The following is a 25,845-nucleotide window of genomic DNA, read 5'->3' as shown; positions in this document are numbered from 1 at the left end:
ATGCCTGGATGCTAATGCAGCCTGACATCTCCGGTCTTGTTTAAACAACCCATGTTATCCTGAAAGGGCTACTGACTGAACAGCAAATTTAAAGGCAACTTTGATATGAAGATCCAACTAAACTCTGCTCTACTTTTTCATTCCACTCGGATCTCAGCTTGGTCTGATTTGATCCTGAAAATCTTGTGTGGGCCGTTTGTGGAAGATGACAGCGCCGTGATGTGTTTTTACATTTAGAGAATGTATCACGTCAAGTACAATTCAGCGTAGTTTGATGCGTCATACAAAATGTATTTTCACACATTTCACATACATGTCACACGAACACGGTGGAAACTCTTCACATGCATTCTCATTCAAGGTTCACATACCTGACTTCAGATGCTGGTTATTATTTTGGTTTGAAAACCTGATTTGAAAATGAAATTCATTTAAATGTTGCTTGAAAAGAGGGCCCATGAGTACTGCAGTAGCCAGCAATCCCATACATGGTTAATCTTTGGAAAATCTCTGTGGCAGTCACATGTCACTCCCTCCACATCTCTGGAGATATGTATCGTATAAATTAGGACTTATAGCTTTCCGACTGCTGACCAGGGACTCAAGGCAGTTCTGCTTCATCCAATATATTGTATATGATTAAAGTGAGTTTTAATACAATATGAAACATGAACATATTTACATTAAAATAGCTTTTGCTTGCTGTAATAATTGCTCCTGTTCATTCCCTTTTTTGTGTCCATGTAGACAATGTTACCATAATGCATCGTAACCTAAAGAGTAAATGTTGGAAGTCAATAAATTTGAAAGATATCTACTTGATTTTTAGCATCATGTTAGCTTCATATACATTTTTTTTTTTTGCACTGAACGACTTTCGTCTCCCATCACTTACATTGAAGTGCATTGGGAGAGACCTCGTTATGGCCAGTGCCAGTATGAACACGAGGAACGATTACAGGAAGCAAAAACGGTTTAAATGTAAATGAGCACCTGACTATAGTTTTAAGATGGATTTGAAAAAGATTAAAACCTAATTTTAGGATTGCTCATAAATGTTACCTCCCCTTGCAGACTTTGTCCTCAGAAATATATCAATGAACAATTCTAGTGGCTATTCTGGGTTTCAAATCCCAGAATCCCAGCCTGCAAGCCAGTCCAAAGGATTGTGGGGTTTGTTGAGAAATGGTGTTTGTATGCTGTGGCGAGTCCAGATCCAGCAGTGGCATCTAGATGAAGCTATGCATTTGTTCAAGAGATTACAGGCAGCGTGGTGTCACAAGGGCGGTCAGGCCTTGAGCTGTACGACTGGAAGCAGGTGGCACGTTTCTTACGTCCTCGCTAAGAGGGATTAGGCCTCTGAGGGGAGAGGGAGAATATTTGATTAGCCTGTTCAAAGGTTTGGGAGGATGGAGGGGCTGTTCATGTGATTAGTCAGGCATTTTGAGCTGGACTGATTTCTGTGAAAGTGTGTTTTGTAACATCTTGCGAAAGATAACAATGTTATTTCAGTGTAAATGACCTCTGCCTCCTCTGGAATTTAAAAAAAAGCTCACATCAGCTCAGGTCGGACTCAGGTCAGAAGGGGAAAATGATTTTATATGCTGTACTGAGGAGTTGTTTGATAGATAGAATATATAGATTTTTTGTTAGCGTGTAAGTGGAATATTTTTTGGACATACACTTCAGAGGAATCCATTTTTATAAAGCTGTTTTAAACATGTTTTCAAATGTATGTATGTAATCTATGTGATGATGTATACTAACTTGTACTGTGTTGTCCATGTGCAGACCTGAAGAAAAACAACTATTCAGACAACAACAACAACGTGAACGTCAGCTGTGTAACATATAGTTAAGCAGAAGAGTTCTGAAGAAAAACTGACCTGCTTTATGAGAACAAAGCAAAACCTATGAGTGTTCATCATCTCCACAGAAAATGTTTGCATCTCTGCATTCAGAGTCAGAGTGAAGTGGATGAATCCTGTGGGAGGAGGAGGAGGAGGCAGGTGACCCGTTGCACCCACCAGCCTACACACAGTTCATCCTGGGAGGAGAGACTCTCCATTGAGCTCCAGGAGCTGCAGGCCTGCAGGGACGGTGAGCAGCCAAATAGTACAACAGTTAATGGGTAATGGCTGCGTGGTTGTGTACATCACAGTACAAAGAGCTCGGAACATGGACCATGATCTGTCTGGGTCAAGGTTCACCAACTTACTGTGGCATCATTTCATTGGGATGTTTTCTGGATTGTATGTGAGTGACACACTAAAAGTCATGCATAGTGTCAGAAAATCCCACCGATATGCTGCTCAAAAATGAATGGGTGTTTTAATCCTGTGAGGTAGAGAAGAAACAGGCAGGATTGGTCTTTATTGATAAACAAAGATGCATGAAACTAGTTGTAATACATGAACGTATGGTGAAATGTGGTTGTCAAACTCCCAGGCAGTGCACAATAAAGTACAATATATATAAATAGATAAGTAAACAAAATACCATTTATATATATACCATTTATATATATACATATACCAAATATATTGAACAAGATATTAAACATGGTAAATTGAAAAGTGAAAGTAAAAAACAATGCAAATAAAGTGGCAACAGTATATAGATGGCAGAATGGCAGGTTATACATAGGTGATTGTCTTAGGTTGTATTATTCTTCAAGCATGGATTTAATGCTTCTCGTTATTTTTCATTTTCAACTGACAAAAAGTGAAAAGCAGAGCTCTGTTAAGGTGCTGTGATGTTCCTGTCTGTGGGAAATGTGGATTCCTTCTCACCAGTAGAGCTTTAACCTTTCAAGTACTGACTGAACCAGACATCAAGAGAAGAACATCGTATTGATGTACATGTCTCGGAAGTCTCTCTTCCGCTGAGGAACACCGTTAATTTCCAGTTGAGAAACTGTTGCTGGACTGGCCTCTTTCTGAATGTTAAGGCAACCTGTTTCCCTCTATGATTTATCGGGCAGCAAAACGTACATATGTGTAAAAAAAAAAAGTCTTTGCCTTGATGTGCTCACCGGCACAGGAACAGAATTTTGATGATAATTGTCGTGCAAATGGGTCCGCGCATTCACGGAGCATGGTGCCTGTTAAGTGACAGAATAATTACACACCAGCCTAAATAGGGTTCTCAATGAGTGTGGGGAGTGATAGCAGTGAATGTGGAGGGAATACTGATAGTCCAGCAGTGCTTCTGAAGCCTCTTCCCTTTGTTCCAGTCCCTGCCTATGGCTGCCTCCTCCCCTCTGCGGCGAAGCGAGCTCATTGGAGGACGGCGAAGTCACGGGTTGACGTCCAGGTCCACAGAGTGAAGGATTCTAACTGTTGCTAAGGTGTTCTGAACGGTTAGTTGACCATTTGAGGAGTTAATTTGCTGTCCATCGGCACCTGCTGAATGCTAGGAGATTGCATGGAATGCGTTGAAAAGTGTGAAATCTCAGGATTACTCAGTTTCTCATCAGCAGGCCAGACCGTCTACGCTATCACTTGCTGTCTGGGGTGTTGATGGCTTCAGGCAATGGTTGTTATTGAGATTTGACCCACATCGCGTTGGATTTCTTTATAGTGAACGTCTTTTAAATCCTCTGCCAAGAGAAATTTGGCACTGACTGCTGCTGTCTACAGATAGGCCTCTTTTTTAAATAGAAGGAGGAAAAAAAGCTCAGGTTCACCGCCAGTTCAGAGCTCAAGTAGAGGGAAAGCGTATTACAGCACTGCAGACTGTGCACATCATCGAAGCCAGAGGAGCTTCCTTTAAACCCAGTTATGGGTGTATTCACTTATGGTTCAGTATGTAGTTTCAATTACCGAGTTGCTGCATTTCTGGGGATTACTTGTTTATACATTTCTGTCCTTTATTTTCTTTACTTATATGGCATTAAATCTAAATGACTGACATCGAATGGATTTGTGGTTATAGCTTATAAATCTCTTTTTCCAGAGTGTCCTACCAATATAGACACAAACAGACAACAAACTAACGCAACAGAAAATATAAACCAATACAATTTCAAATGTTTGCCTTTCTATCTTTCTAGCCGCGATGCTGCTACTGCCAGACAGTCGGAGCATCACCTAGTTCTTGCGTTAACACCCCTTCGACAGCTACCATTTGGAGCCTGTCCGGGAGCAAAGTGATGCAGGGGACTATGTTCAATACATGCTACTGCACTCTACTGTCGGTGACAATGTTTTTGCATCCATTTCACCACCTCGCCTCCCTGCGCCTCCACCTGTCACTCGATTGGTATGACAGACCCTCATGACCCCTTCGTGTTGCTTCCTCTCCTTCAGTTGGACTAAAATAAGCTCAGTCAAACGCCGTCGGCACTCGTCTCCTGCTACCTCTCCGCTCTACTCCCCTCCTGCTGAATCCCTAGTATAAATTTAGGCTCACCTCAGACCACACACGGTCGTTATGCCCGCGTATAGAGGGGAGATGAGAGCCGCTGGCCCCGTCTGTGATTCTGGAGGAGCTCATCATCCTGGCTGCGTGGAGCAGCATGAGGCTGGGACTGTTGGTATTGAGCAGGAAGGAGCGCCCCAGGCACAATCCATCAGAAAGGAGCTGTTTGCACTGTGGGAATAGACATGAATAATCCATGCTTTCTTTACCCTTTCCTGTGTAACTATGCGTATCCCATTACATTCTCTATTGCCTTTCCTTCAAATATCAACCGTTATATCTGTACTCAGCAATTGATACAGCTCGGTAAAGGTTTTATATTATCTATGTGTGATTGGGAGATTTAATATATTTGGGACAAAATATTACAGAAAGGAAAGAAATGTGTAGATGTTGTGACATGTTGTGTAGATTGTCTGATATCCTTTATTTAAGGTTACTGAGATCAAGATTTCATTAGGATTACCTTTTAGATATGAAAAAAAGACACACTTTAAAATGTCTTTCTGGCCATCGATGTATTTACTTATTTGACACATCTGTCAAGGTTTTTTCTTGACCCAGGGTGGCAGAGAGGAATTAAATGAATAGTATTCTTACTGTGCTACTATGTAGTATAGATGAAGTAAATCAAAGTGAACAATCACCCAGGGTGAAGTACCTTAATGATGTATTATGAGATAATCTTTATGACTCTTTCATGTGGGCAGGACTCATTTTACTATGCTCTTCTTTTGTTCCTCAATACATTTTGAGTTAACCAAAACATTTTTCATATATTCCATGTTTTACCAAGTTGCTTGTTAACCCACAGAGCTTTAGCCTACTCTCCTCTATATTCTGCTTCAAACACGAGTATCTTATCTTGTATATGTTGTTTATGAGATGCTTATTATATATAATTACAGAATCAAGGTAAGAATAAGAAAAATGCCGGGGAGTGGACGTGGGGAGATGAAGGGCAAGAGGACTGGTTCCAGGTTAAGTCAGCTTGAAGCTGGTTGAATATGTTGTGTAACGGACAGATTTTATGGATGAATCGGGCTTTGGGGGTTTTCTAGTTTGCCGTTTTTTTATGATGGTCATAAACATTGATTTGTGCAGCGTTGTTAATGGAGGACCCTCTTGAGAGCTCCGAGCTGTAATCACTGTTTGTAAAGTCCTCTGGTTCTAGTTTTTGCTCTAGATGCTAGCCGTACTAACCATCAACGCTACTTCTCTCCAGGTGAATTAGGCAGTGAACGCTGCTGCTGAAGACATTTCTTCCTACAGTACTGAATCATAGCTTAATGGACTACTGCCCCACTGTGGCAGTAACATTGCTGTGCCCAAGTGCAACATTGTGTCAGTTTCTTTCACTTTACTACTCACATTTACAACCTTCACTGGGTTTGAAGCGAGAACACTTTTCCTCATCCAACGTGAGCTAATTTATATTTTTCCTATCATCCTCACATTTCCCTCTATTGGGCTGATAAATGAATGATATCCTCTGGCGGTGATTAATATCCAGTGAGACTCGAGGAGGGGTTCACGGGCTCTGGATTCCAGCAATTATGATGTGGACAAAACATTTGTCTTTAATTAGATCTTGGAATATCTGATAAGATATCCAATCTCACTTTTCCTTTTGCGCCGCTCTGTGCCAGCGGGATGAAAAAGATGCTAACTTAATAAGTAAAGTGAGAATTTTATATTAGCTGAATCTTTCCATTGATCTTCTGGCCATCAGGTAGTATTGAATCGCATAACTTTAAAGGCCTGCATGTGATACTGCATATCTTTAACTGACCAGCAGCGATGTGCCATGTTTGCAGATTGGACAGCGTGGGGGGGGGGGGGGGGGGGCTGTACCTCCCTTTTCTCTCCTGCTCAATAAATCAGTCTTGCTTATAGTCGCTCTTCCAGACAATGAAGAGCTCTACAGTAGGTCTTCTGCCCACTGTGGCCAGTATTGTCCCTTACTATCACTCAAATAGGCCAGTCAGAAAAATATCCCCCCAGCTTTTATTCTGCCTCCATGAGCAGTATAATCAATATGCTGTGGCTTTATTGTGCAGCTGGTGGGCGAGGCCGGGTGCTTCTCAGACAGAGGGCAAATGCACACCAGCATGCACACATCCTGTAATGCACTAATGCACCTGAGGGCTCTGACATCAATTAAGAGAGACAATGGACAACGGTCCCGTGCATTGCCGGTTAAAATGCTGGAACGTGTGAAGGAAATGTGGGCGTGATTAGTTGTGGGCGTGATGTTGTGAAAGAAACCCCTTACTTAATCTGCTGATTAAAGGAATAATTTGACATTTTGAGAATCCAAAACATTTTTTTGTTGTTGCATTAAAGGATTGATAATCTGGTGCTAAATATGAAGCAGCCGTTTAGCTTAGTTTAGCATAAAGACAGAAAACCGTATTTGCCTAACTTTTTCTTGGTCATAGTGACGTACTGGAGGTTGCCTGGTAACCTCACAGTGACGACAAGACTGGAAGTCACTGCTCTCACCCAAGAAATAATCTGGCACAAAAAAATGTCCTTGTTCCGCTTAAACAAGGGAGATAAAGCTTATTTATTAGCAAGCTTCAGAGGAACTGCTGGACAGAGCCATTATGCTAAAATAAGCTAACCGGCAGCTAGCTGTAGCTTCATATATAGTGAAAGTACAGATAATCGATCTTCCTGTTTAATTCTCAGCAAGAAAGCAATTAGGCATTTATTTTTTAAATGTTTAACTATATTTATTTAAGGGTTATACTGTACTTCCAATCACCTCTAAAGGAAAAGGAGATTAGTTATTGTAATTGATTTCCTTTACAATATTCTGTACTAGGTGTTTATTATTTTTTTTTACATTAATACGTTTGTCTTATCTCACTTTCCTGATTTCTGATAATAATAGGGAATGAAGGGAGAGGCTAGAGTTCTATATAGAGCCTCTGGCGTTACAATATCATTTTCAGACTGGGTTCTGCGTGTGAGTCTGGACACGCTTGGAGCCTTTGTGTCTCCGTCTCCCCTGCACCTACTGGCCTTGTAACACTTAAGCGTATGCCAAGGTGCTAATGGTGCAACTTGATGTTTTATTTATTTTGTTCGCTCAAATGGATTTCCTAGCCGAGTGTCAGGACCTTAATCTGCAGCAGGGATGGTGGTCGACGCCCACATCGTGTTTTCAATCCGTGCCATTTTGTGAGTGGGGGAAGCCATTACAAACTCGTATTATTCTGGAAATCCGGCAGCAATTTTCTATTTCCACAGAAGCCATGTTTCCGTCACCTAATTGAATGTATATGGCATATGTATCGTAACCAGTAGTAACAGCTGAACATTTCATTTTTTATATTAACTCGAAAATATTTCTGAATAGTAGAATTCCTAATAATTAATTATTGTTCCTTATAATAACGTTGTAATTTAACATTTTTTTTTGTGTCATTTTATTTTTAAGGACGTCATGCTCATTCCAGCAACAGGATTGGCTGGCACAGGGCCAACTTCAGGTATGCTCTACGCTCTTTTTGGCCTATTTTAAGTGGGTTTCCCCCTGAAGAACTTCCAGAAAGACGACGGGATGATGTATCAAAAAGCCTCCAGATCAAATCCCAGGCATTGTGTCTCTTGGTGACTGTAACTGAAAGAGCACGGGCAGGGCAGTCTGGAGAACCAGTGTGCCTTCCTCTCCTCTCTCAGAGCGCTCACTCGGTATCACCGTCTGTCACGCCACAGAGCGCCGTGGCCACACATTCTCCTCTCATGCATCGTTCCATCCTGGCCACGATGGCATAACCCTCCCTCACATACTCAGCGCCTCCAAAGGGAAACATGTCATGCTTCTCTTCTCGCACGCTGCTAAAAAGGCCCCGCTCCCCCGAGGGAGCGCTACTCTTCCTCTGCCAATCGATCGACTGAACCCTCGCCTTCATTCATCTACCTTTCTATCCGTCTTCCTGTCTTTACGCCTTGCCATTTGTCTCCCGCCTTTACCACTTGCTCACTGAGGATCTCTCAATAGCTTTTGTTAGTAATCAATATGTTGTGTCCCCCTTCTGTTTAGAATATAAATAATGAATATTAGTGGTTTTAATGTGGATCTAAAAAGCAGGACATCCTGCGCCCGGTACATACTCATTACATGAGTGGAATCCCTCCCACTGATGCGAATCTCTTCACTTTGCAATTTATGCCGCCTGTTTGGATTTTGCTTTCTCCAGCAGTTCTCTTCCAAATGTTCCTTAGATTGCTTTTTTTCCCCCTCTGCAGTCAACCCACACGTGACGAGTATTGATCGTGGCAGTGCACTAATTATCCTGCTTGGCCTTGGATGTCTCTGTGAACCGCAGTCAGTCTTTGATCGACATGTCTGGATGTCTTGTGTTAAAAAAAGAGAAGGAAACAGACAGTTTTGATCTCAGAATTAAGAGTATCTTGGGTTTTTGACTCCTGATCTTTGTAAAACATGTGTGACGCCTTCTTAAATGGCCAATCTGTCTCTCCGCAGTTACTTCCTGTGCCGTAAAATGAGCTCTTAACTTGTCTGATCAGCACCTATGTGTGGGTGTGTATGTATGAGGGCAGTATTTACATATGCATCCATGCATATGTGATTATTCTGTAAGTGTGTGTGTGTGTGTGTGTGTGTGTGTGTGTGTGTGTGTGTGTGTGTGCGCATGCATGTGTGTGGGGGTGCACGTGCTTGTGGGCAAATGTACAGGTCGGTACATCCTGCTCTGCCACCATCTGTGCTCAGGCAGGCAACAGGCCACTTTGTACTCAGCCTCTCCATACAGCCACATAGCTACGTTTGTGTTTGTTTATATTTTGTCTCTATAAAATATGAAAATGACTTCAGTTCTAAATAACAAATGTGTGCCACTTTGTTTACTTACATTGTGCCTTCAAAGTAATTTAAATACTACCAGTGATGAGAGCTACTGTGGGCTCAACCTTTGATTGTTTTATCCTGTGTTATTTTGTGAGGTGCCATGTTTACCTCGCCTCACATTCAAAATATGTCTTGAATCGACATGTTAAATATTATGTACAATTATTATCATTAAACGACAACACATGTAGATGCAACAGTGGATGAATGCTCTAGTGTCCACCGGCACACAAGGGACTCCATGACCTTAGATTGAATTATACACGTATTTGCACAACATTACAATTCCAGATACATCCTCACACTGAATACATTTCCATGATTGGAATTGCCGTTTCATCTGTAATTGTCAGGAATAATGGTGGTAGATTGGGAATCGATAAGGAGCTCTGGAGCCAGTGTCACTGGTGACCTTTTGTGTGCGCTCCGAGGAGCCTCAGCCAATGACATTTTAAGCCCAAAGGTCCCCGTGGATAAGCACTCATCAGGCGGCGTGTAAATGACACTCTTGGCAATATCTGTGTCTTTCTAAACAGAGCTCAGCCTGGCGGAACGCATAGATGCACCGAAGCAGACTGCCGTGTGTGTTTAGCATGAGCCGTGCCTATAGCATGTCGCCAGAAAAAAATTGCAAACAGGTTCAAGACAGCTGACCGAAAGATGCAGACATTAATAATTTAGTTGGTAGAGCATGCAGACCTGCTTTATAAGCCCTAATGAGCTGAGACATCTGTCTGCCCGGGGCATGTTGTGACCCTCAGAGCCCCACTTGAGCCCAGTCCATTGGAGTCCTCTGTTTGGCACTGCCTCCTGTCCTCACCTGCAGGCACCCCCCCTTCTTTGCGTTCTCTCCCAGGCAGAAAGGCTTAATCGTGACACCTCAACGTCAATACCATCTGCCAGCTACCCGCAGGGCGCCAGCCAGGTGCTGGGCACGCTCTCACACCAGCTATGCCACAACAGCACTGCCTGCTGCGATCAGCCTCGCTGAGCCAACTGTTGATCATTATGTCCTCTCATTGCTGCCCATAGGCTCATTATTAACCCTGGGATATGCTGTGCTTAATATAGATTCACAGCACACTAAAGACGGATTCAGAATGGTAACATTTTTTGAGGATTTTCCTTGAAGCCACTTCGAGCCTTTTCGTGTTGCCATGTTCCTCCTCTGTGTTTGCTGCAGGTCTCACGGGTCGGTTCCCCCGAGACGCAGCTTGTGTCGAACCACAGGATTCACTATCTGCAGCAAGAGTGTGCTGCCGTGTTTCCTGGAGCTGTTGCTCTGATCAGGGCCGTTTTTTAATGTGCCCTGAATCCTTCCAGCAGTGCCAAGTGTTTCTACGGTGTTTTCTGTGTGTTTGTGATGTATGCAGATAACCCGTTCACGGCTCCTCCACCAGGAGTTATACAGGAAGCTCCTGTCAGGAACGAGGCAGAAGGGGAGGAAGGTGGAGAAGCTCCCCTGAAGGGTGAGTGAAGGGCTTAATTGCTTCTGCTTCACTCTGTAATACTTTTATATAGCTTTATTTATTTAATACAGAATGTGTTGCTCGGTATTGTCAGCCCTTCTTTGTGTTCCTTGTTGAACTGTTTCCTTTATCGTTGTATATACGATATACAGTGTTTACAGCAGAAGTGTGGACACTCAGCTGTCCGTATGTCTCAACATGTCAAACACTTTGATACATTTTTACCTCAAAGAAATATACTTATACAAGTGAAAATTAGTCACTCAACACTGTAAATGTTGAACCAATCTAATCAAACACCCTCTGTTAGCTATTTTCCCTGCATTAAACTTTCAATTGTAATAAATAGTAGGACACATACTTCTTAAATCCGGGAAAAAAATATTTAATATTATTAGATTTTATTATTATATTATTATTATTATTAATATTATCTAGATAAAAGTTATATATATCATATTCATGTCTGAGTCAATTTACCTTGCATTCTCTTTACATGGAGCCCCGCCCCCCAGATAGCTGCAGGGCCACAGGCCTCACTCCTCAGCTCAGTTACTCAGAAAAATACGTGCACCACTTGCCTGGAGAGGGTACTAAACATACTTTATTGCTCTTTAATAATTGCTTTTCAACATTATTATCTTAATACTGCCCCTTTTATGGGATCTCTGGAAATACCATTTACTAGCTCTCGGGAGCAGAGTGACAATCTTTGATGTGAAGTGTCTTGCCACCTAGGTACCCCTGTCCGTCCCCCTCATGCTGCTTGGCTCCTTTATGAGGCCTGAATCATTGGCGGGCTGTAGCCATACGATATTAATAGATCTCTTTGCAGCTGGGATGGCTCTCTTGTGTGTTATGCTCGTAAGTATTATTTTCCCAGACAATAATTCTCAAAAGGCTTCCCCCAGACTGTCACTTCAATTTCATATTGCCAAAAACTACAGATAGTTACAGAATTTGACTGAGTAACTTTATACTCTGATAGGCTGCAGCGAATCAAACCTTCTTGGTGTTGCAAATAAAACTTGGCATTGTGTTCAAGGTCAACATATAGCTGCATCGAGGGGGACTTTATGCATAATGTATACAATATAACATTCATTGCTAATTAGCGCTAACAGGAAAAGATGCCCCCAGATATTCCCTGATTTTCGTCTTATTTGCATAAATATAATGGGGCACAAGAGAGTGTGAAGCCCAACGTCTGTCCTCCCTGAGGGGAGGAGGAGAGGTGTTACTGGGATCTGGGTGACAATTGTTAGAGATCTGTTATTATGACGCCCAGACCATAAACTAGACTCTGTGCAGTGAACAAAGAGACTGTGGCGAGCAAACAAATACACCACAAACCTAAAACTGATCTAATGGAAAGATGAAGCTCTTATATACTCATCTTTGAAAAATCAATTAATTTGTGTCCAGGGCACCAGTAGAATTTGCTTGCTTTTTTTCATGTTTGACAAATGATTATTTTCCGCTGTATTTAAGGGTGGGATCATGAATAAATGCTTATTTTAGACACGCAATAATTATTTAAGATTGATGGCAATCCTGATGAGAGCAGATTGAGATCAAACACCAGCGATTCTTTCTGTATAAATGTAAAAAGGCTTTGATGGAAGACTCTTAACGGTTGCGTTACCTAAAACTGTGAATCATGAAAAGGGGATTGAATAATGGTCGTGATTTAGGGGATGGGGGGTTTTGGTTTGAGGGAAGGGTGATACATTATTCACAGGGGTGGGGGTCTTAAGTGCCAAATTAATTTGTTTTTGCTTTCCAGTTGGACGGCGGAATAAATGGGCGCTGTCAGTTGTGCAGTAAAGTGCCATGCATTCATTTAGACAAGTGTTATTGCTGCACTGGAGCAATACGGTTTTAGCGAAGCACGGGCCAGCCTGGTGGGTGGAAGCTATGTAATTATCTCTGGTTCCTATGATGGCAATGATTGCTAAAACAGCCAAGTGGTCCCAGAGCACAGCAGGTGTGACTGCCAGGCTGCAGGTTGGTGGGACTGTAGGTGAGAGCACATGGTTGTGACTGAACAGACCGGTCCAGTGCTTGATTTTGTTTTAATTAATCTGTGATGACAATAGCCATGTCTCCTACAAAATTATGTTTTCATAGAACTAAACTGTACTCTTCATTTCCAGAGAATATTTTATTTATTTGTGATTCGTTGAGAACAAACCTGATCCATCAAAAATGTAATTCACGATGCAGTTTCGTTGTGTATAGCAAGTAGACACTCAGCCTCGTATCTGGCCGGTATTACCTACTCCCGTGCCATCAATGAAAGCACTTACATGTTTTTTTCCCCAGCTCACCATGTTTCACATTACTGTATAATGATCTTGAATATATTAAGAACAGATCGGTGTTGACAGATACGGCGTTGCACTGATTAAAGCAGATCAAGCAGATGTTTCCATTTTTTCCCCTCTTTTTCCACCATTGCTTCTAAGCAACTCTGACAACATGCAAATGTAGAAACACAGACATCTGTTGCGTTTCAAAGGCAGGACGGAAAATGCATACTAATGTGTCGCCGGACCGTATTTATCTGTCTGACATTCAAAAGAGCTAAATGCTCTGTTTCGTCTCTGTGATGCAGAGGAATCTTTGAAACATGCAACACTTTCAGTGGCGTGAGTCAGATAGTGGACGTGACTGATGTTTGCAGAGTGATATGGTTTGTATTGATGTTCGCCAACAGCTTGGGCTGAGATATTTCTTCTGCTCGTTTATTCTCGTTCCGAATCCCTGTGTCAATTTCTATTTTGTTGCAGTGGTTGGACTTCATTACACAGACGGAAGCATATAATTGCTTTTGCAGAAAAGTCATTTTAACAAGCAAACATAATTTATACGCAATACAGTAAACAAATATACACAGAATGTGCAGTATGCACAAAATCGGTGCTTTGTTCTCTTCGGTTCGTCTCTGCAGTGAAAATACTCACCACTGCATTGAAAAAAAAAATGTTGCCTCGCCTCGGCTCGACAGTCAGAAGATGATGTGTTCCTCCTCATACCGTTGTGTGGTGAAGACATGGTTTGAGATGATCAACACATACTCGGCTGACTAATGAGGTGGATTCAGAAGGGGCAAAGGGGTTGGTTGAACGTCTTTGTTAGACAGGCCTGCAGCCCCTTCCTTTGCAGCCTGCTCCCAGGGGAGGCCTCACAGACTGCCTAATTGAATCAAGTACACATGGTGCCTCCCCCTTCCCCACTCGGCCCCTCCCCGTACGAGGGGAGCGAGGAGGAGAGCTTCGGCTTTGATGCTTTTGTTCTCCTCAGCCTCATGGACAGCGCCAGGGGGGCTTCGCTGCAACTAGTTGCCTGCTGCTGGATGGAGAGGCTCATCATCACCGCTGCACTCTGACAGTTGCTATCTCTGCAGATGTTGCCAAAGCACTCCTCTGCTGTGGCGTCAGATTGGTGTGTTAGATGCTGCAACATCATAAATCACCAGTCTAGCTTTGGATGGAGGAAGCTGGCCCAACCAGAAAAATGAAAGGTTTAATAGTGCCTTTTAATCTGTATTTAAAAGAACACAGAGTGACATCCCCGCAATTTAATTCATGTGAGAGTGGACAGGTGGCCCAGACAAGCAGAACAAACAAATGTGAAGAAGAAATGGACTGTGTGACGACGCATAGCTTAGCTCCATCAGCCTCTCTCCTTCCCTCAAACACGCTCAGACGGAGACGACATGTCCTTGGTGCTCATCGCAGCTCAGCACCCTCATTTCAGAGCAGCAGACTGGAGTTGTGCTTCAAGGGAAAAGTTTGCTTATTAGATGACCTCCAGATGCCAGGTTAATGAAGGATCCATTTGTGAGACGACGTCCACATGGCAAGATACAGAGCCGAGTCTGGCCGGAGTCTGTCCCCGAGACGTATGCAGCCTCATCCTGCCGGCTGCGGCGATTTATATAAACGTCTCTCTGCATGAACGTGTCTCTCATGCTCCAGTTTGGAAACTTTGATCTGACTGCCTTTAAAGGGGTATTTAATACAGTGCATGATAATTGGATTTTCTATGTTGGTTTGTGTCATATTGCCTTCACTCTAGGTAAGTATTTTAGTAAATAAACACAGGGAAAATAGTCCAACTGTAACTGTGTATTATTCTGCCAGACATGGGCCTGTTATGCTTGGACCACCCTTCTTCTGAGGTCTTTCTTTAATTAGAATAAGCCTATTTGTAAAACCGAATTGGCTATGAGTAAGAGTCCTGAGTATCTTTACTAGATTCCCTTTAAAGCCAGTAACTCGATCATAAAACCGTGCCTTGAAAGCACTACAGCAATGAACTTGGGTCCGATATGTCTAAGAGGCTAAAATGTAATTGTGTGGAACAGCTGGATTAGTCCAGGCAATGTGTATCCGCTCTTAATGATATTAGATGGGGATCTGGAGAATACCTTCCAGCGCTCTCTTTTTGATGAGCCAAAGGAATGAGAGAGTTTCAGTCACACGTGATCCACACTCTGTCTGCTAGACCGCCACGTTCAGCCAGGAGCATATCAATATCCACTGCAGCCGATAATCACGTTTGGCTTTCTGTAATATCAGTTTTGAAGATGCTGATAGGTCTGACGCCAGTGGTAATGCACTGACTGTGGATCTCTGTTGCTCCGAGCATTCTGCCAATGACTGTCCCATCTTCCCCGCTTGAAACAAACCAGGAGGAGGGGTGTTCTCTCATATTGTCCCTCCCAGGCAAGAGTACCACGCCCCAGTCTAGCTCTCTGTCAGTCCAGCTGCTAGAGGATCAGTATGTGTGTTCTAAACCGCATCTGATGAACAGGAAAGTTCCACACAACATATATTACCAGTTACTTTAGAATAACTAACAGATGATATTGCTGATGTTACATGCATTTTCTCTACTCATTTACTTATGATTGTACAGTTATGTGTTTCAAAATACATATTGATTGTACATCTACATGCACTTCTAAAGTCTTCTGATCAATATCAACTCTGAGTACAAATCTCAAATTCATCAGGCCTCCTTTATATAGTATTGATTGTGTGCATTGACTGCCGTGAAAAGAATCTGATTACTTTTTCCCCCCATCAGTCGGAACAAACAAGCTTGGTAGCGGCTTCCACTTTGCCTTTTGGTGACGTGTGACTTTAAGGTGTAGATATGAATATAAAGCACAGAAGGAAAGAGAGGAACAGGACGAGGAACGCCTTTGTCCTTTTGTACATGTGGCTCTTTATTCAGTCTTGTTATTTCTCCCTATGATGCACATGATATTCAGAAAATTGTCAAATTGATCTGGAAGCATCATCACCACCGAAATGATTTCAGCAATAACAGTAGGCATAGTCCTTTTTTGTATCTATTATTTATTGGCAGGGCCGTGGTACTCCCTACAGGCAGGACCCTGGGTTCAGATGCAGCATTATGTATGCAGTTGTACTCCAGCAGAGCAGCCGTGTACAGTAATTTCCGAGCCTCCCGCCGCCGGGCACTGTTGTGGTTTGAGAGTATTGCAGACAGAGGGACGGGAAGTGTGGTGCTGGTCCTGAATAGTAATAGCTTTACCAAGACTTTCTACACATTGCAGCTGTGCAGTTTAGACACAGCAGAGTGAGCAGAGTCTCCCAGCACTTCTCACACATGGAGGTCGGTGTCCGTGGGTCCACTGAAGGGAGATGTAATGGGGCCACAGTGACACCTGCTGGCTTTGTTTTTTACTGTGACTTGTGCTGTGCATTGTGATCGTGTGTTTTTACTACTCTGGCCAGTGAAAATACATTGACCAATGAGAAATTCTGTTTTGGAAAACAGGGTCAGAATAACGATAATTAATAGAATTTGTGTTGAACAGGCTCCAGCCATGACTGTGTGGCTTCTCCCTTCTCTCTTAAAAGTCTTTCTGCCATGCTGCTGTGATTTCCCATCTCTGTGTCCTGTGCCAGAAATTGAAGACATTCTGTAGATAATGCAATCAACAAGGCCAACAGGCATGCAGAGCTGTCTGATAGAAGTCTTGGACTGAAATGTAGGCAAACCTGAAGTGATAAGTTGGCCTTGACAGACAAAGGCAAGAAGAAAGGCTAGCAGACCGAGCGTGTGTGGGAGGGAAGGGGAGGATCGTGAATGCGAGCAAATTCAGTCTTGGGTCTAAAAACAATAGCTGAGCGCTTTAGAGACCTTGAAAACTGAGGGTCATCAAAAGTCAAGGTTTTGTTGGCTGTAATATGGAAGGGCCCCAAGCAGCGTTTAGTATTACCAACATTTTAATCAGCGCTTCTAATGTATAATCAAAAATACAAGAAAGAGCCATGCATGTAAATTTCCACTTTGACTACCCCAAAGGCATTTCCTGGGAACCGATCCCTGCATTTAACAGACAGTGGAGTCATTAAAACACCTCTCACCAGGCTTATTTACTGCTAATTCTTCAGTTGTTTACCTCTTTCTCATGTTGTTCTCTGATAAGGGTGAGGTGGGGGGGGGCATGGAGCTACTTGGCTCCTGTCTGGTGTGCAGGTTCGGGCTGCTCTGTTTGAAGTGCCATGCAGAGGCCTGTATCTATACTCTGCAGCCGGAGCAGAGTGTGTAGAACAGATTTAAAGCTATTCCCACCTCGGCTAAATGTGTGACCTCACAATGGCCTCTGATCTGAATACAGATGTGCTGTGCTGCTGTTGCTTCACAATGAAGCTGTCCCAGCAGTGTCAGCTATTGTCCAGTTTGTCTTGTACAAGCTCGCCTCCAGCTAATGGCCTGTAATCTGTCCGTCTATACAGGGCCGGCCATTATGAAACCCTGCTGAATAACCAAGCCTGGTCATTAAAGTACAGAGCATTGTCCTGCACAAAAAGGGTGAAGGGTTAGCTTGTCTATTTCGCGTTCTTATCTGATTTAAAAAATGTTAATGATGTACCAGGAATGCACATGTCCCGTCGGCCCCCCCGTGCCTCTGCTTGCCTCGGTCGATGTGAAGCTAATGTTGGTCTATAACCCCCTGATGGACCCCTGGCCGATACCATTAATTCCTCTTTGCCGATGACAAATGGTCTTTTCCAAGGTTGCATAGAAGCTATGACTGATGAATGTATACCAAACAGCACTCTAAATAGCCATAATGTACACTCTGGAATGGGGATAATTTATGTGGTCATCATATGGGTCTATTGACCCTTTTTTTTTAAATGGCAGTTGCTCTCCTGACCTGTTCTTCCATCCTGCGATAATGAAGATGCAGGCCATTGCCTTTCAGACACAGAGTGTTCTCCATCTTCTGACAGGATCTGGGATGGAAGTCGGGCGTTGTCTCTAAGCGCCGTAATCCCATCAGCTGACTCGTCTGACCTCAGGTCCCGAGTTTTCGGGAAGGGGTGTGTGGCGGGGTGTTGACATCATCGCGTCAGTCGTCTGCCCTCTGATGTAAATTCAATCCCACTGACAGTCCTGTCAAAATAGGAATGATGTATTACACAACAGGCACGCCTTCCGCTCTCTCATCAATCTCCATGCACTTTTCACAGCCTCGGACACGCTTTTAATTTTAAACTAAGTTGCTTATTTATGCTTATACTCTGTTTTTAACTGACAGTTATAGCTACTTTCAAGGAGATGCCTCCTGAAATGTTCTGTTTTTGTGTGTTTACTACTTGAATGCTACGTTTCATACATATCTACATATCTTGCACTCTTGGGGGTCCCTTTTGGGTGCAAGCAACATTAGCATTTTTGATGTTTCTCTGAACTATTCAACCCCAAGCTGGCTTCGGTAAATGTCAACTGGTATGTTTGTCATTAAGATTCGGTTGTATAGCATTTTGAAAAGGCCATGTGAAGCCGGCAGGGAAAAGCAGTCACTGATCGCTGTGCTGTGGATGACTGTTACTGTTACCGTTCTGCTCTTGGCAAAGCTTCATGGCTGGTTGAGATCGTTTCGCCGTCCCCAAAGGCTTAGTCATACTACTTCTACATGTCTGATGAGAATTTACAGGAATCACACAGGATGTACTGTAAACATCACAAAAATTCAACATCATTCAAAAATGTAGGTACATCATTAAACATTTATTTTGTGTACTTTTGGCTCCACTTTGACAGTAATGTCGCTTACACATTGATGCATCATTATTTACAATAGTACTGGCCACAGGGACTGATTTTCTGCTAACCTACTATGTTTATTTTCAATAATTTAGTTGATAATCTGTCTGTACTTTAACTTAAGTATTTTAAATGCCAGACGTTTTTACATAGTGGTACTTTTACATAAGTAAAGCACCTGAGTACCTCCTTTAGCACAGACTATTTACAATAAATTACAATGAATCTTAACTGCCAATACTTTTCAGATTATATGCTTTGATTGGAAATGTATTGATGCATTAGGGACCCTTGATTTCACACGGACGCCTCTGGGAATTATCGTCGTTCGATTTAACTGAAGGTGGACGTGATTTGGGGCTAAACAAAAGGAAGAAATGGTTTCTGCTCATCGTCACAGTCTCTTGAAATGCTACAAAAGCCGGTTGAATTTACATATCAGGCGCTACCTAAGCTCCTGTTTTGCAGTGAAACTATTCATTAGGCACATGCAATGTAAAAGCAGATATTACCAGTTAGTGTGAACTCGTCTGCAGGTATAAACAATTCAGTAATATTTAATACTCCTGTCAACAATTTGAGGAATTAATTGATATGTGTTTTGTTCAAATCTGGAGGTAATAGAGCTTTATTTCCACGAGCCCACTGTTGTAACGGAGGAGTTTGCACTCATTCACCCACACTATTCATTACGCTCAGGGCCGACCCTGCTTTTACGTGCGTGCCCTGTTTGTTTATGGAGCACTGTGGTTTCACAACAGCATAACCGTAATTGACAGATGTTGATTTACTGATAATCCTTGGCTTTGGTCTCACTGTGGACCTCATGAGGAGCAGGCTTGGCTGTCACCATCACACGTCCTTGAGTCAAAGCTGCACGTTGCCCTTGACACACACACACACCTCCCTCTCTCTCCATCCCTCCCCTCACTCTGGCTCTCTCTCTCTCTCTCTCTCTCTCTCTCTCTCTCTCTCTCTCTCTCTCTCTCTCTCTCTCTCTCTCTCTCTCTCTATTGCAATATAATACAAACCTTTATACCCACAAAATGGCTCGCTGCGGATATGATTATTATTTTTGCTGACAGGGCACATATATAATAACATATGGAGCAAAATGTCATTTTCTCAGGGGAGCCCAATAATTGAATTCTTTTGGTGACACATTTTAGACGCAGCTGGTTGAAACAACAATTAGTTGAAATTCAATTTTGCATGATTTAATGTTATTGCATGTAGAGCCTAAATGCAGATAAATTATTAACGATTTGACTGAATTTGAATGGGAATTATATACAAAATAAATATAATTCAATGCTACGATTAATGATGACTTTTATTATTAAGTGTGTGATATAAATATCAAATTTGCACAAATATTATACTATATACTTATTATCTTTAGTACCATTACCAGTGTCTTTACTGGATATCAATATGAATGAAGAAATTAGAAATTCAGCACAGCCTGTGTGTAAAGCGTTCTCTGTCTCCAACCAGGTAAACACAGAGTGTATAACATATGAGTGGTAAAAACTAGAATACTTATGAGAAATGTGAAATGAGTTCGTTAAACACAATCAAACTATGTAGCTCTTGCTTCTCTCTTCTAATCCCTTTGTCTTGATTAATATCTCCACTGCGGGAACACGGACATAAAAGAGGAAGCGCCACACTGCTGTGCTGAATCGTCTGTGGTGACGAGCTGTGTAAACCACTATATCCCCCTTTCTCAGATTATTTTTTCTCCTTTCTGCTTCAGTTCTCCTACACCCCCTTTACCTAAATGTGTATTTCTGCTCGACTTGTCATCTGTGGATGGCACCTTGGGACGGTTGAGGAGGCAATGCTTTTATAGGGAGGAAGCCTGGGGAGGAAGCTGAGGTTAAATGTGTGAAAAAGAAGAAGTCTGGGTCAGATGAAGGTTTGAAAGGAAAAAAAAAGAAAAAGTAGTGGCCAGGAAAGGTGCAGTGTGTGGATGTAGAGAAAGCTCCTGGGAACCGCCTTGCTCTAGCAGGCTAATTGAAGCTCTGTGTGGCAGTGGACTCTCAGCTGTCACTCCAATGAAGAGCCCATTTGCTGCATTTTCAGGCTGTGTGCTGAATTCTGATGATGTTACCAAAGACCCAGACTCTGTTTCACTGAGACCCCCCTACACACACACACACACACACATCCCCTGCATAGGGACACACAGCACACATCCTGTTCCCCTCCCCAGCTCCCCACAGAGAATTCGTAACAGGGTCTGCGGTATTCTGAACACGAGCAGCATCTGCAAAGCACAGCAAGTGGATGTGAATGATTTTGTAAATTTTGCCGAGCAATGTCGCCCATGTTAATGTGATATTAGACTCTGTGGGAAGTGTTTTCGCTGTACAGGTTTTCCCCTGTTGGATTAGGAGAGATTATGTCTTCTAGCAGAGCACACAGCTGCAAGCATCCAGTGAATAATTCATCATGAATTAAAGCAGTCAGTTATGAAAATATTTATCTAAAAGCAGAACATTGTAGGGTTTTTTTTTTTTTTATGGGAAGCTGTAACTGAAATATTCATGCACATCTGTAAACATAAGACTTTATTGTTTCGAAGTGATGCTGATCAAATATGGAGATTTTAAAGACAGTCTTATATAGAATTAATCAGCCTTCGTCTCCTCACTTTAATCATTGAGTCTCAATCAGATCATGTGCCATCAATGATTGTCTATCCAAGCGTAATGAGCTCCCAAGCAGGAGAGTTATTGATCCATACTATTGAAGGTTCCACATTTGCATATAAACTCTTCTTTCACGTTTTTTCTGAAAAGTAAAACATTTGGAGATATGTCCACATTTGTTAATTTATATTTTGTTTTGTTTTTACCACTTTTTTAAAATCAAAAGTTACCATAATTTCATTGTGTGAGTGATTGTTACACACAGCCTCCAGGTAAACAGAGAAGGTTTGATTTGATTTTATATATCATATTTTCAAAAGTGCAATGGTTGCAGAAATACTCAGATGTTTTACTTTAAAAAATTAAAAGTGTCCATGATGCACTATCCATTTCAGAAAATGGTAGTACAGTACAGTATTTAAGTATTTGTACTTTCCACCACTGCAAAATAAGTATTTTGAGATGCCAGATATAAATAAATTCTGCACCATTGTTTTGCTTAGAGCTCTGTAAAATATGAAACCCAATACAATATTTTGTACTAACAGGAATCCTCTGACTGGCCTCGTGTTGTGGCTACAGGTTGATTATTCTGACTTAATGAGAAAGCTCCTATACCATCAGTTACGTGTTTGCTCTTCTGATAAGGACTCTGACAACTTTCTGTTGCAGGATGAAGGCCTCGAAAACGACAATCACCTAGCAACCCTGCAGTTAGAAAGGTAGGCTCTAACAGTGTGGAGGAATGTGTGTCGGGAGGAACATAATAGATAATGACTTTATTTTGTGTTTCATTTCTTTCCATGTGTGCTACCTGGCAACCACGATCACTGACAGTGTACATTGTATATGCAAGGCTCACACTTGAAGGACTCTAGGGCTTCTGACTGAGAGCTCTCTTGTTATAGAGTGGGTACTTTATGCATAGTGATGTAACAGCCTTTATAGTCAAGAGATGAAGAGGTAGAACAGGCCACACAAGCACAGTGAGTATTGAGAAGTCATAGCTATGTTTTTGGGATAAAAGCTTTCGTTTTCCTGGTTTCTGTTTTTGTATTAACCCTCGCTTGCTTAACTCTTGTTATTGAAATTGACTTAACTTCCTTGAGGTTTGGAGGCCCTCAGATCAATCAAGTTTAAGCCCATGTAGGAAAATTATTGTTATGGTTATTGTATGATTAATATTTTGGGAAGACTAAACTATTTTCCTGGATTGATTTCACTAATGAGTTACTTTTGTTAAAGGTGTTCATGCCTTAGACCCCCACTGCACAGCTTTGAGGGTGATTAGACATAATCAATACCTAAACTTGCGAAGCAATCCCCACTGTCACGTCTCGTTAGTGAACAGTGAGATGGGACGGTATAGTGAGTCATAATTAGGTGACAAAATGGCAGATAGTCGAATAGATTAACATTACTCAGACTGATTGCCTTCAAGGATCGAGAAAGATGAGGCCGAAACTTGTGTAAGGGTGTCATTCGTGCATATTTTGACATTTTTTCTTGTGGTTGTGAGGTTTTCTTCATAATTTAATTTACTTATTTAAATGTGCTGCTTAGATCTGTAGATTTATGTTAATTCATGTAGATGTTGATAGATTACATGATAGAAAAACAGAGTCTATTAATTATAATGTGAAGTTTACTGTAGAATTCTTCTGTACATACACAAGGATAATGGAATGAAAAAACAACAAATTAATTATGATTAAATCCAGCTGCCTTCTGTCTGCGATACAAAAGTGACCGTATGTATGACAGCAAGGCCACTTTAATGTCTTCAAATCACGGCGAGGGGAGGGAACATATTCACAGGAAGAGACAAAGACTCCTTTTATTTCCGGCACATGATGGGATGGGACTTTCCAGTCTCATCATGGGGAGCTGTCGGCCCCATCGTGCCTGTGGGCCCCCCCAGCAGAGACACCATCTCATCTACAGTCATGATTGTCACCTCGTCCCTGCCCTTTCAATTAGATGCTCAATTTCACCCTCGCGTCCCACGGGAGTCGCAACCACCCCATCCGAGATTGGAATCCCCTAATCGTCCCCCCCCCCCCTCCTCGTACACGCAGCTGGACCCTGCTATCAGTCTCCATCCAATCCTGTCTATTCAATGGGATAGATGAGTATGTGACAGCGGAGAGAACAATGAGCATGTAGAAGCTGCTAGACGACATGTACAGGCGTCACACAGAGGCATGTCTTGATAACCGAGCTCTGCAGCGATTCTGAAGCTCAGTAAGGAAAGGCAACAGGAATGTGGACAGAAAGAAGAAATCATTTTAAAATGTTTTTTTTTTCAGTCTGCCTTGCTAAAATGATGTCATGAATTTGTAATGAGTTTTGCCTCTACGGTTCAGCACATTTGGGCTTTCACAGGAGGACGCGCCATCAATGCACGGCTAAGATTTAGTAAAAAAAAACCCTGCTTAAAGCTCCCATGACAAAAGAGCTTCACAGGATAGGGTGTTATTGTCCCCTTTGGATTTGAGGAGCCGGAGTCACAAATTCCCTGTGCCCAGACCTTAGATAATCGATTACAAGAACATCACACTTTATGGCATAATGTTCTCTTTTGGCTTCCAGGGATGTGACATTTCTCATGTCATGTTTCTCCCCAAAACCCAAATCCATTATTCACTGAGACGCTGAGGCTTTGTGATAAACTGTTCATGCAATATGTACTTGCTGCTGTTTGTAAATGTACAGACGTGTTGTTGACTACATGCAGGAGGTGTCGTGTGAGACTTGGGTGAAGTGTTTATTACTACAAAAATGATACTGATATATCACATGGCAAGAAGAACTTGTTTGTGTCTCTCTTCTTGGAGTCTTTTACTCCCCAACTCTTGCATAACACATCCATCATCCTATTTAGAGCATTCTTTGTTTTCATGATTTCCCAGCAGTTCCTCTTTGGTTCCAGGAAGGACTGACTTTCCCCCAAAAGACACTCTTCCAGGATTATGATACCATAAATGGAAATATTTGCGCCACAGAGGCCCCGATAAAGAGACGGGGTTGAAGAGACATCTAGTGCTGGTGACCACATAGAACCACTCAGCATCGCATTCGTCTCATCAGATTCCTCTGAATGTTTTGTGCTATTTTTATTCCTGGAGAATGTGTTTCTGTGTCATTTATACTCTGAGGTATTTCTGGCTATTTGATTATATTGGGAGGATAGATTTTAGTCACATTTGCACCTCAAACCTACTAAAACTACTTTTTAACCCATGGGTATAACTACAGGGATTTAGCATTGAAATGGATTTGATTAGTCTTTTTTTTTAAATATAACAAATATCCTTCTTCAAGAGAGTGACCGTCCACATCTCTCCCTCAGGAGGAGGAAAATCGTTCAGCCATGAGTAAGAACGCAGAAGGCATCACTGAGGACACTTGTGACGTCCACTCTGAAGGGATCTGTCTCTGCAGAAGGTCCTTGGCTGAGATCCGCTGGATGACACAGGCATTGACGTCATGACCAAGGCTGAGATTGCTGACCGTATCGGCTAAGCACAGCATAGCACTCTGGTTCAAATACTCATCCAATCATCTGGATCCAAAATGAGCCTGAAACAAAACCATGCACATGCAATAATAAATTCTTTCACCAAAGTTGAGTTCAAAATCTTAAAACATGTATTCCTTCAGCCAGCAGTTATTGTTGTGGATTTAGTAGCATTTCATTGGCAGATGAAGTGGTACACTGTGTGTTTGCTAATCCTTGCAAGTGTCATATTCCCAAACAGACTGTGCTGTTTTGTGATAACGCAGCTCATTTAGTCCACGGACCCCGATAAGCTTTGTGGGTAGTACATCCCTTATCTCCTGAAGGGCAGTTTGTGACCCTCAGTGAAAGGATGTTCCTGAAGGTCCTTCTGCTGGCATCAGAGCAAAGGGACCAGATTTAAGTTTCAAAAGCTTTATGGATGAGCGTTACAATCATTATTGTTCAAATGTCTAAGTCTCAAAACTGACATGTTAATTATTCTAAATTTGAAGTCATTGAAACGTAACGTTCATACTTTACTGATCAAAGTATCATCTTAGATACATTTAGCTGAACTTTTCTGATTTCCACATATGAATGTAGCAAAATGAAAAAGCAGTCATTCAGTGATAAAAATCTGCACAAATAATAAGATCATGTGTGTCATTACCCAGATTAATGCTTGTGTGTGTGTGATGTTTTTTTTAAGCCTCTGGCCAGTGAGACCAGTAAAGCTGCCTCTCAATGGGACATGATTCAACAGTTGCAGAATGACATGATCAAGGTTAGAAGATCCTCACGCATGCATTAAAC

The 25,845-nt window shown here is 42.1% G+C and overlaps 1 protein-coding gene and 1 long non-coding RNA gene across 2 annotated transcripts in view; one reads left to right on the top strand and one right to left on the bottom strand.

Annotated features, from left to right (window-relative positions):
- The window catches only part of commd4 (COMM domain containing 4), a 61,236-nt gene extending 45,796 nt beyond the window's left edge, over positions 1 to 15,440 (bottom strand). Inside the window, exon 1 of the mRNA XM_084018112.1 lies at positions 15,437 to 15,440. Coding sequence (XP_083874238.1) covers positions 15,437 to 15,438 — 2 coding nt within the window. The 5' untranslated portion in view covers positions 15,439 to 15,440. The remainder of the gene's footprint in view (positions 1 to 15,436) is intronic.
- Positions 1 to 25,845, top strand: part of LOC311018974 — a 40,071-nt gene that overhangs the window by 12,273 nt on the left and 1,953 nt on the right. The window contains exons 3-4 of the long non-coding RNA XR_014597768.1: positions 22,203 to 22,252; positions 24,883 to 25,816. This is a non-coding gene — a long non-coding RNA (uncharacterized lncRNA). The remainder of the gene's footprint in view (positions 1 to 22,202; positions 22,253 to 24,882; positions 25,817 to 25,845) is intronic.

This window comes from Eutrigla gurnardus, assembly GCF_963514095.1.
Source record: "Eutrigla gurnardus genome assembly, chromosome: 9".
Classification (NCBI taxonomy): Eukaryota; Metazoa; Chordata; class Actinopteri; order Perciformes; family Triglidae; genus Eutrigla; species Eutrigla gurnardus.
The sequence above is the reverse complement of the archived record's forward strand: the minus strand, read 5'-3'. Positions and strand labels throughout refer to the sequence as shown.